Source organism: Ailuropoda melanoleuca, chromosome 16 (assembly GCF_002007445.2).
Source record: "Ailuropoda melanoleuca isolate Jingjing chromosome 16, ASM200744v2, whole genome shotgun sequence".
In the NCBI taxonomy this organism is placed as follows: Eukaryota; Metazoa; Chordata; class Mammalia; order Carnivora; family Ursidae; genus Ailuropoda; species Ailuropoda melanoleuca.
Genome location: NC_048233.1, coordinates 79171950 through 79183390, shown reverse-complemented (window position 1 = coordinate 79183390; position 11441 = coordinate 79171950). Strand labels below are relative to the sequence as shown.

Below are 11441 nucleotides of genomic sequence, written 5' to 3'. Positions count from 1 at the left end.
TACACTTGTATATATACAAAGCCTTATATCTATAAATTATTAAGTACATATAGTCTCTATGTGTATATATAGTTTCTATATATGTATGTATATAGTCTCTCTGTGTGTATATATATGTATGTACCAAAATAGTGCATTAATATCAAAACTCTCTTGATTTTCATCATGCTTCTTCCCATGAAGTAAGTACTATTTATAATTACATGCTTATTCTACACACAACTGCATATATGTGGCATTTCATTCTACATGTAGTTATGTATTTCTTACATAACTACCTGTTCATTCCCTTAGTGTCTGTCTTCTCCATTAGACTCAAGCACCATGGTTGCAAGGATGATGCTTATTTTGCATGGGTCTGTATTCCCGTGGCTCATTATTATGGCTGAAATGCATCTGGGATCAATAAACAGTTGAATAAATTGATATTTCTTCTCAGTGGTACAAACATTTAAGGTGAGTAAATTCCTGGGGTTTCTTGTTTAATGACAGAGCCCATTATCTCCATCCTTCAATACTTACACAAACTGCAGCCCTGGAGTTCATGGTATGGCCTGATTTCCACATTATCGAAGAGAATGACTGTAAATAATGTGACTATATAGGTGACCTCCCTCAACAAGCAGGGCTGGATGCCCACAGACACTTTAATCACCTCTTCCCTAGTTAGACAAGATACAGAGTTTTGTAGCCCTCATTGGATATTTGTTCCCTGAGAGTTCCATGATTATGTAACTCCTTTCTGGGTCTCATTACTTAATCTTTCAAGTTCCCACATGACTCCATTTGGCTTCATTTTAGAGGGAGCAGCCCAAGAACCAGACTCCCTCTGGCCATTCGTTTATTCATGTGATTTGTTAATAGTTGTCTAGTAGCAACACTGACCTTCCCCCAGACTGATCTTCCTAAGAGCAGGCAACACAGTCCGGGGGAAACAGTCCCAACTAATGGTGACGTTGGCTGTGATGGTGACAATCACCCCTTACAACTAGAAGGCATTTTAGAGATGTTCTCATTTTCTTATCACAGCAGAAGTTTTCAGGGAGGATGGCATCGGGGCTAACTTCTTATTATTCTCATCTTATACATGAAGATATCAAAGCTCAAAGAGGTTAAGTGGTGCATCTAAGAAGCAAGAGCGGTGGATCCAGAACTAGAATTCTTGTTAGCTGATTCCAAGGCCAATACCAGTCTTGTTTTCTTCGGTTTCTTCCTGCCTCTAGACAACTTTAAACATTTTGGCCAAACACTAAAGAAGAACATTGCAATAAGGTGTTCACTTTCTTTCACAGCCGGAGTTTCTGATCTGAGACGCTGGACTTGCACGTTTTATTATGCAGGGAATAAGGTAAACCTATAAATCTCCTAGGTCACATCTACTGTCTGCATAAATTTGCCCGGATACAGGTGATTAGGAAAGTGCATCAAGGAAGTGATTTCTCCTTTGATTTATTGAGAGCTTGGGCTTGAACACTTTGAATATTTCTTGTATCTGTTTCACACAATCAGGGATTCTATGTCTCAACATTGTAGAGGTCCTATTAGAACATGATATTGATCACGTTATTTAAAGTATTTCAGTCTGTTTTCTCTTTGAGAGAAGATGATAATATTGGTTATTTGGACTAATTTCAGAGTTGTTAAGAGGATCAAATATAAAATGTTATTGTATTTTGGCAGGTCATATAATATCTAAGAAGAGAGAGAATGAGTGGAGAATAGTAATGAGGGGAAAAAACGAGGTTAGTAATCAGCTATAAAATCCACCAAAATGGAGACGTGTAAAGTCACACAAGATGTATTGAGATACCACCTTACGCCAGTTAGAATGGCAAAAATTGACAAGGCAAGAAACAACAATTGTTGGAGAGGATGTGGAGAAAGGGGATCCCTCCTACATTGTTGGTGGGAATGCAAGTTGGTACAACCACTCTGGAAAACAGTGTGGACGTCCCTTAAAAAGTTAAAAATTGAGCTACCCTATGATCCAGCCATTGCACTACTGGGTATTTACCCCAAAGATACAGACGTAGTGAAGAGAAGGGCCATATGCACCCCAATGTTCATAGCAGCATTGTCCACAATAGCTAAATCGTGGAAGGAGCCGAGATGCCCTTCAACAGATGACTGGATTAAGAAGCTGTGGTCCATATATACAATGGAATATTACTCAGCTATAAGAAAGAACGAATTTTCAACATTTGCTGCAACATGGACGGCACTGGAGGAGATAACGCTAGTGAAATAAGTCAAGCAGAGAAAGACAATTATCATATGGTTTCTCTCATCTATGGAACATAAGAACTAGGACGATCAGTAGGAGAAGAAAGGGATAAAGAAAAGGGGGGTAATCAGAAGGGGGAATGAAACATGAGAGACTATGGTCTATGAGAAACAAACTGAGGGCTTCAGAGGGGAGAGAGGTGGGGCAATGGGATAAGCTGGTGATGGGTATTTAGGAGGGCATATATTGCATGGTGCACTGGGTGTTATTCACAACTAATGAATCATGGAACTTTACATCAAAACCCAGGGATGTACTGTACGGTGACTAACATAATATAATAAAAATATTATTATTAAAAAAAAGACGTATTATAGAAATGAGTAAATCTAATCTCAAATTCTAATTCTGCCACTAAAGACGTATTTGGGTTGGGCACTCCATTTATTAACTCTTCCATGGACTGCCTAATGACTATAGTGTAAATGAGATCAGCCACCATCACACAGTTCTGAGCAAATGGGAAAACGGTGCTCTCTGTTGGGATGGAGAATGAGAACCATGCATGGAATTCATCAGCTTATATATGTGTCTCAGAGCACTAGGTATCCTGAGGTCAGGGAATGCTTCTTGTTCATCACTGTAAGCCTGGAAATTAGGCACATACCCCAGGGCACCATACAGACTTTGTTGTGCTCATATAGGGAATGAAGGAGTGAACAGCATCCAGCACTTTATGTGGCTTATTGGTTGGCATTACTAAGGAGTCATGTTCCTTTTTAATTATATGAGGAGTTTTTGAGGGGTTGAAGTGGGTTGCAAACATTTGTAGATCCATTTCTTGTTATTCAGCCAAGATCCAGAAAAGTAGGTTGTTTGCACAAAGTTCACACAAACTGGTAAGTATATCTGATTCCCAAGTTTGTGCTTTTTAATTCTCCCCATTGACTTCTGATGATAGATTTAATTATCAATCAATCATCAGCCAGGCATCCAAATGAGTTACTTTGTGTCCAGTTTAATTTAAATGGTAAAAAATTAAAAGACTATTTCATCATAATAAGGAGCTAAAACTTCAATTCAGAATGACTTGGCTTCAACTCCCAGCTCTGCTACTTTCTTCAGCCACAAGCAAGTAACTAAATGTCAGAAATCTTCAGCTTCCATTCCTGTGAAGTGGGGATAATATCTCACATGACGTGTGAGGATTGAGTGAGGTACAGTAGCACAGCCTCTAACGTGGCGATGGGAACAGAACAAATGCTCAATAAATCATATCTAGAACAGCTTGAGTCATTATTAATCATGACTTCCACTTATACAAAATGATAAATTATGATAAAAATTTTTTAGAGTAACAAAGTGATGAATTCAACTAATTAGAATGACATAGTTGTGTCTGAAGAGGGAGGAGCTGGGAAGACTTCAATGAAGCTTTGGAACTTGTGTTATTCTTTGAAGAATACATGACATTTTGTATCGGGGCAGAGGACATTTTGTCAGGAAGATTGCATTTTTTAGTTTGTACTGAGGACCAATTATATGGTGGTCCATTCGATCAGAAGTTTCCATCTGTGGAGCAAAGAAGGATAACAGGTCAACAAATGCCTCGAAGAACCTGTGTAGTTCTTAATTTCTTTTTTTTTTTTTAAAGATTTTATTTATTTATTTGACAGAGATAGAGACAGCCAGCGAGAGAGGGAACACAAGCAGGGGGAGTGGGAGAGGAAGAAGCAGGCTCACAGCAGAGGAGCCTGACGTGGGGCTCGATCCCATAACGCCGGGATCACGCCCTGAGCCAAAGGCAGACGCTTAACCGCTGTGCCACCCAGGCGCCCCTCTTAATTTCTTTCCAACAGATTAAAAGGAGTTTTAACTTTCTTTTTCCTGTAGAAAGATGTTGGATTAAAACCTAAGACAGCAGATGTGGAAAAGAAAGTTGGTAAAAAGTTTCAAAGTCATTCCTAGCACACTGTTGCTGTTTTTCCAGAATTTGCGAAATCTGTATCTATGTTATCAATTCAAGTGAGCGGTTTTTTAAGGAACCAAGAGGGTATCCTCATCACCTTGCTCTGTATAAGGGCCTCCTACCACTAGTAACAACAGTGAACTCTGCCTGTCATGACTCTCAACTGTCTAAATTGCCTTCCCAACAGATTCCCTACCTTGAGACCGGTAGGACTAAGCCCATTGTTATATTGAGCGCTATGTCACTCATCACAAAGCTGAGGATTGTCATCTAAGCCCTCAACTCCTACAAAATAATGTCCGTACATCTCTGCATATCCTCTTCACTGACCTTGGCTCCCACTCCTGCCCAGCTCCTGAAATCATTCCACTGTGCCTTCTGGCATTCATCAATATGACCTGATACATAACTTCTCCTCCGAAAGTCTCTTTGCCTGATTGGTCTGACTGAATCCAGTGTCATGAGGCAGTAGTTTTCTCTCCCACATCCCCCTTACCACTGACTTTCATCATCCTTTCAACCTTGTAAACATTAGAATACTCTGATTTTTGTCTGTCTGTCTGTACTCTTTTCTTTGATGGTGTGCATTTAATATACATATGTTGAACCTTTAAAAATTGACAGCATAGTTCGAATTAATATAATCTAAGGCAGCCAGACCTCTCCTCTAAACTCTGGATTGCATACCCAATTATTTATGCAACACTCTACTTGGATGGCCAAAAGGTGTCTCAGACTCAATTAAATGATTTCTTCCCCCTTTCCCCAAAGACCTGCTTCTTGTACACTATTTTTTTGTATCACTATACAAAACTTGGAGTCAGTGTGGACCCCTCTCTTTCTCTCACGTCCCCTTTTCAATATATCAGAAAATTCAGTGAGCTCTACTTTGGAAAAACATCCCAAAGTGGATGGATTTCTCATTATCTCTCTCACTACCATCTTGGTTCAGGCAATCACCACCCTTTACCTAGAATATTACAGTGGCTTCCTTATTTTTCCAGCACCTTCCATCCTTATTCTGTTAAATTCAATTATCAACAGACTACGAGGTGACCTTTTTTAAAAAGGTCAGATTTTTATGACGCTTTTTGGTCTAAATCCTATAATGTTTTCCAATCTCACTCAAAATAGAAGCTTCGTAATTTAATGTAGTGTATGTCTCCCCCTCTCTACCTCTCTCACCTAAACTTTCCTTCCTACTCTAGCCTTATTGGTTTTGTTGCTGTCCCTAGAACAATCTCAGCATGTTCAAACCCTAGTACCATGTATTTGTTGTTGCCTGTGCCTGAAATGCTCTTTCCCCAAATATAGGCTCGTTCCCTACTTCCTTCATGTGTTTGCTCAAAGTTATCATTTTAGGCTAAGGACATGCCTTGTTTAACTATCTTTTCCTAACATATAACACTGTTCTTGACACAATGGACAAGATAAAAAAAAAAAAAGGTCAGTTGAAGCAAAATTAACTCATTTTCACATTAATTTTACTAAGCTGTTCTAGTTCAATACAAAGAGCAATTTGCGGTTATTTTGTAAGTTCTGACCTGGGAGTCTGCACTGTTCCAGTTAGCCACAACTCTGGTGATGTCACATAAGTCCTTTCTTTTCTTCTTTTTGCCTTAATTCGGTCTTCTATGAAGTTAAGAGATTGGGATGCATTATCTCTAAATCCTTTTTCGGGCATATTCTATAATAATTTAAGATTGCATTTTGTTGTCACAACCATGCTTTAGTTCTACAGCATCCTGGAAACAAGTCCTTGCAATACTGAAATAAGGCACAGAGTGGACATGCTGACTGATTTCAGCGGAGTCCATGCCATTTGTAATTCTAATTCAATTTTCTCACTTCTACAGGGAAGCCACATAATTCCCAACTGACCCCATGGAGAACAGTACAGAGGTGACTGAGTTCATTCTTGTGGGGTTAACCAGTGACCCAAAACTGCAGATTCCTCTCTTCTTAATCTTCTCCCTCATCTACCCCATCACTCTGATTGGGAACCTGGGCATGATGGCGCTGATTCTCTTGGACTCCCGTCTCCACACTCCCATGTACTTTTTCCTCAGCAACCTGTCTCTGGTGGACGTTGGTTACTCCACAGCTGTCACTCCCAAGGTCATGGCTGGATTATTTATAGGAGACAAGGTCATCTCCTACAATGCTTGTGTCACCCAGTTCTTTTTCCTTGTAGCCTTTATCACTGCAGAAAGTTTCCTCTTGGCCTCAATGGCCTATGACCGCTATGCAGCAGTGTGCAAACCCCTCCATTACACCAGCACCATGACGACAGGTGTGTGTGCTCATCTGGTCATGGGCTGCTACGTCTGTGGTTTCCTGAATGCCTCCATCCACACTGGGAATATTTTCAGGCTCTCCTTCTGTAGAGCCAATGTGGTTGATCACTTCTTCTGCGATGCCCCTCCTCTCCTGGCTCTCTCATGTTCAGACAACTACATCAGTGAGATGGTTATTTTTTTGGTGGTGGGCTTCAATGTCCTCTTTTCTGTCTTGGTCATCTTGATCTCCTACCTGCTTATATTTATCACTATTCTGAGGATGCGCTCATCTGAAGGACGCCAGAAAGCCTTTTCCACCTGTGCCTCCCACCTCACTGCAGTGTTCATCTTCTATGGGACGGGTACCTTCACGTACTTACAGCCCAGCTCCAGCCATTCCATGGACACGGACAAAATGGCATCTGTGTTCTACACTATGGTTATCCCCATGCTGAACCCAGTGGTCTACAGCATGAGGAACAAAGAGGTCAAGAGTGCCTTTAAAAAGGCTGTGGAGAAGGCAAAGTCTTCTATAGGATTCATATTTTAATTGCAAAGAATCTACAATAAGCCACTTTCATCCACCTCAGATCTATCTAGAGAAAATATTTACCTGTCCAGCTCACACATTTCTAATTTCTTATAGTAATTTTCCCAGATTTTGATTAAGTTTACAAAGTTTACATATCTTTAAAAATATGATACCTAAGAATAATAGGTTAAAAAGAACCACCCATAAATATGTTCTTATCTTAAAAATTCTTCTTAATAAACATGTTCATCCACACTCCCACATGAACATGCATACCCACAGGTATGTATAAGCATGGGCACACACATAGATAATTCATGAGAAATTCATGAAACCCTCACACACACCATAGAAGGAGAAATTAGTTAAGACATACATGAGATAGTAGAATTTGTTGTGATAGTAGAATTTAAAACAATTATTTTGGTGTCAGAGAACACATTCTTAACATACATAGATAGCTGACTTAATGGGAAAAATATATATATACACATCTGGGTTTTTTTTTTTTTAGATTTAATTAATTTATTTGACAGAGAAAGAGAGAGAGCACACAAATAAGGGGAGCAGCAGAGGGAGAGGGAGAAGCAGGCTCCCTGCTGAGCAGGAAACCTGATGCTGGGCTCGATGTGGGGCTCAATCCCAGGACCCTGGGATTATGACCTGAGCATCTGACTGAGCCATGCAGGTGCCCCATATGTTTGGTTTTTAAGAATAATTTTTACTTTATCTTTTTGCAAATGAAAAAGTAATAGGTTTTATATTTTCAAAAATTGAACTTTATAAAAATATTTCCAAAGTTCCTTGAATGTAGATTTATTATTGATTCTTTGTACGTTCTTGTTTTTAGTAAAAATGTAAGCCATAAGAGACTCTTAAGTATAGGGAAAAAATTGAAAGTTGCTGGAGAGGAAGTGGGTGGGGGGATGGGTAAGTAGGTGAGGGGCATGAAGTTGGGCACTTGTTGTGATGAGCACTGGGTGTTGTATGCAAGTGATGAATCACTAAACTCTACCCTGGAAACTAATACTACACTATATGTTAATTAACTTGAATTTAAATAAAATCTTGATAGCAAAAAAAAAATACATGTCTTTACATGGGCATTTATTTTCCTATCCAAATTTCCATATTAATGAGCCCCAACTAAAAATAATATGTGTATATGACAGTTAAATAGAGAAAACATAACACATAATACAGGAAAAAGAAAAAGATGACAAGTCATATTTTTATTCACTTAAATAAAAATGTACAATGTTTAAAGTTTAAGCACCAAGAATTACAATAGTATTAATAATTTACTCGTATGCAAGGCTATGAATTTGTTAATGTACAATTTGCTAAAATTTTGAGTCTCGCTATGTCAAAAATTCTGAATCCGTATGTATGTCCATTTCTTTCCCCTGATTTGGGGAGTTTTGGCCATTATTTTTTCAAATATTCTTTCTGCCCCTTTCTCTCTCCCCTCTTGAGACTCTCCTTAAGTGTATGTTGGTACGTTTGAAGTACCCTACTGTTCTTTGAGACCATTTATTTTTCTCGATTTAAAAAAAAAATTCTGTTTTTCAGGCTGGATGTTCTCAAGTGACCTATCTTAAAGCTTACTGATTTTTTTTTTCTGTCAGCTTTCATCTGCTACTGATCCACTTATTAAACATCATTGGGATGGAAAATAAGCACATAAATAGGTGCTCAACATCATTAGTCATTAGAGAAATGCAAATTAAAACAGCAAGGAGATATACTACAAACCTATTAGAATAACTAATGTAAAAAAAAAAAAAGCCCACCTGTAAATATAGAGTACCATCAAGGATGGGAGAAATTGGCACTCTCATACATTGCTGGTGGAAATGCAAAATAGTATGCTATTTTAGAAAATAGGTTGACAGTATCTCATAACCTAGAAATCTCACTCCTAACAATTTACCCAAGTGAAATAAAAGCCCATGTTCACATAAAATCCTGTATGTGAATGTTTATAAGATCTTTATTCGTGTTAGTTAAGAACTAGAAAAAACCCATTTCCCTCAACTGAAGAATGGGTAAATAATCTGAATACATAGACTGCATCTCAAAAATAAAAAGGAACCAGTTACAGAACAGCTACACAACTCCATGAATTTCAAATGCATGATGCTAAGGGAGAGAAACATGACTCAAGAGAGAACCTACTGTATGATTCCTTTTTTATGACATTCTTACAAAGCCAAAACCATAGGGACTGAAAACAAATTAGCAGTTGCTAGGAGGTGGAAGGAGAGGTCAATTCCAAAGGGTTGGGGGGGTTAATAAACTGTTCTATGTCATGATGTGATGGTGGTTATATGGCCAATTACTTTTGTACAAACTCTTAGAACAATGCATTGCAAAGTGGGGATATAACTATGTAAATTATACCTTAATTAGAAAAAGGAAAAAAAAAAAGAGACAAGGAATGCAAATGGGTCAGTGCTTTTACTCAACAGACACTTCAGTTCCCCACTGACAGTTTAATTGCTTCTTCCCTAAATAAGTGAGATGAGGATCTGTGGCTATTCTCATAGGGGGCCTGTTCCCCTGAGAACTCTGTGTCCCTATAACTTTCTTTTCTTTTCTTTTTTTTTTTAAACTTTCTCCCAGTTCCCATTCATTAGCCTTGGAAATCCCAAAATCTCTCCATTTGACATCATTTCAGAGGACGCATCTGTGCAGAGAACCCTTTTGTTCATTTGCTATTCATCTGGAACTTAGTTGTTCCTGGTATCCCTGCTGTCTTCCTGCAAACAGGATTTGTTTCCAGGCTGCAACCACGGCCAAAAAAACCCCCACTCTGAGATAAGAATTATACTGATTCAGGTTAAAATGATAATCCCCTTACCAAGTTGGTTTATAGACCTTCCCTGTCTGCTATTCACACACAGAATATTCTGTGAGACGTGTGGGAGGTGCAGTTGTATTAGTCTCACTTCACATATCAGGAAACCGAGCTTGACAAGGGTAAATGACTCTTCCAGGGGATCATGAAGAACACATGGGAGACGCAGGACTTGGACCGTCTTCCCAGCTCCACCATAATGATTTCCCTCCATTCCTCCGTGGTTCAGAGACCTTGCAGCCTTTCTACCAGTACTGGAGAGAGCATCTTCAATAGACATACACATTCTCTCCTGGTTGAAGTTCTGATATCAGAGACACAATTCATGGTTGCCTTTCCCTGTTTGTCACGGAGAAGGGTAAGATTCTACATATCCTAGACATTTTCAGTGAGAAGTGTATTTCAGGCAAAAACAGTAGGGAAGATGTGTCTGCTGTGAATTATTTCAGCAAAGTAAGGCATGCGGTGAGTATTTTTCTGAAACAGTGAGGCAGAGCTGGTCTTAAAAGCCCAAATAAGGAGTTTAGTGATAGTTAGGAAACAGCATATCGCTTTCTTAAAGAGGATGAACAGCAACGAGAAGAAACAGAGGATAGATTATGCTCAATAGAATAGGTAGTAATTTCATTCTGTTTACTAATTGTAGGTCTGTTATGGAAGGGAAGTTAAGTAGAACAGGGTGAAATGATATTTCTTGAGACTCCAAGACAATCCTCATGATTCTCCGTACTCTATTTCAACCTCCTCCTCTCTAACCTTACTCATGTTACTGGCTCACATACAAAAGCTGAAAGGTAGTGGCTAAAGGCACAGGCTTATAATCTGTCTGATCTGGATACGAATCCTGAGTTTATTTCTTGCTAGGTGTAGAGTAGACTTCTTTTTTTTATTTTTTTATTTTTTTTTTTAAAGATTTTATTTTAAATAATTTTTTTTATTATATTATGTTAGTCACCATACAGTACATCCCTGGTTTCTGATGTAAAGTTCGATGATTCATTAGTTGCGTATAACACCCGGTGCACCATGCAATACGTGCCCTCCTTACTACCCATCACCGGTCTATCCCATTCCCCCACCCTCCTCCCCTCTGAAGCCCTCAGTTTGTTTCTCATAGTCCATAGCCTCTCATGCTTCATTCCCCCTTCTGAGTACCCCCCTTTCTTTATCCCTTTCTTCCCCTACCGATCTTCCTAGTTCTTATGTTCCATAGATGAGAGAAATCATAGAGTAGACTTCTGTGAAGTCACCTAACCTCTCAAATCCTCAATTCCTTGACCATAAAATGTGGATAATAATATCCCATATCTTACAACATTGTAGGATACTATAACTTTTGAAGTTATACTTGTCAGTTTATAAGTTTTCCTTAAAAAGTCATGAGGATAAAAAAGAATACACACGTACACCCGGAATGCTCTTATCAGAGGTTATAGAACATAGTGTACGCCAAAACACATCTTACGTTTGTCGAAGGTGAGCAAACGCAAATGTCTTTAGGAACTGGGTATGAAAGGGGAAGTTGTGACGCCCCTCCAGATGGTAGAGAAGAGTGGTTACCAAAAAGGGAAAGCTGT

At 38.9% G+C, this 11441-nt stretch overlaps 1 protein-coding gene across 1 annotated transcript; it reads left to right on the top strand.

Annotated features, from left to right (window-relative positions):
* Positions 1-6077: 6077 nt before the first annotated feature.
* Positions 6078-7022, top strand: LOC100477935 (olfactory receptor 5B12). The gene has a single exon (XM_002928225.4). It carries the CDS (start codon positions 6078-6080, stop codon positions 7020-7022), a length of 945 nt encoding a protein of 314 aa, XP_002928271.2.
* Positions 7023-11441: the final 4419 nt, after the last annotated feature.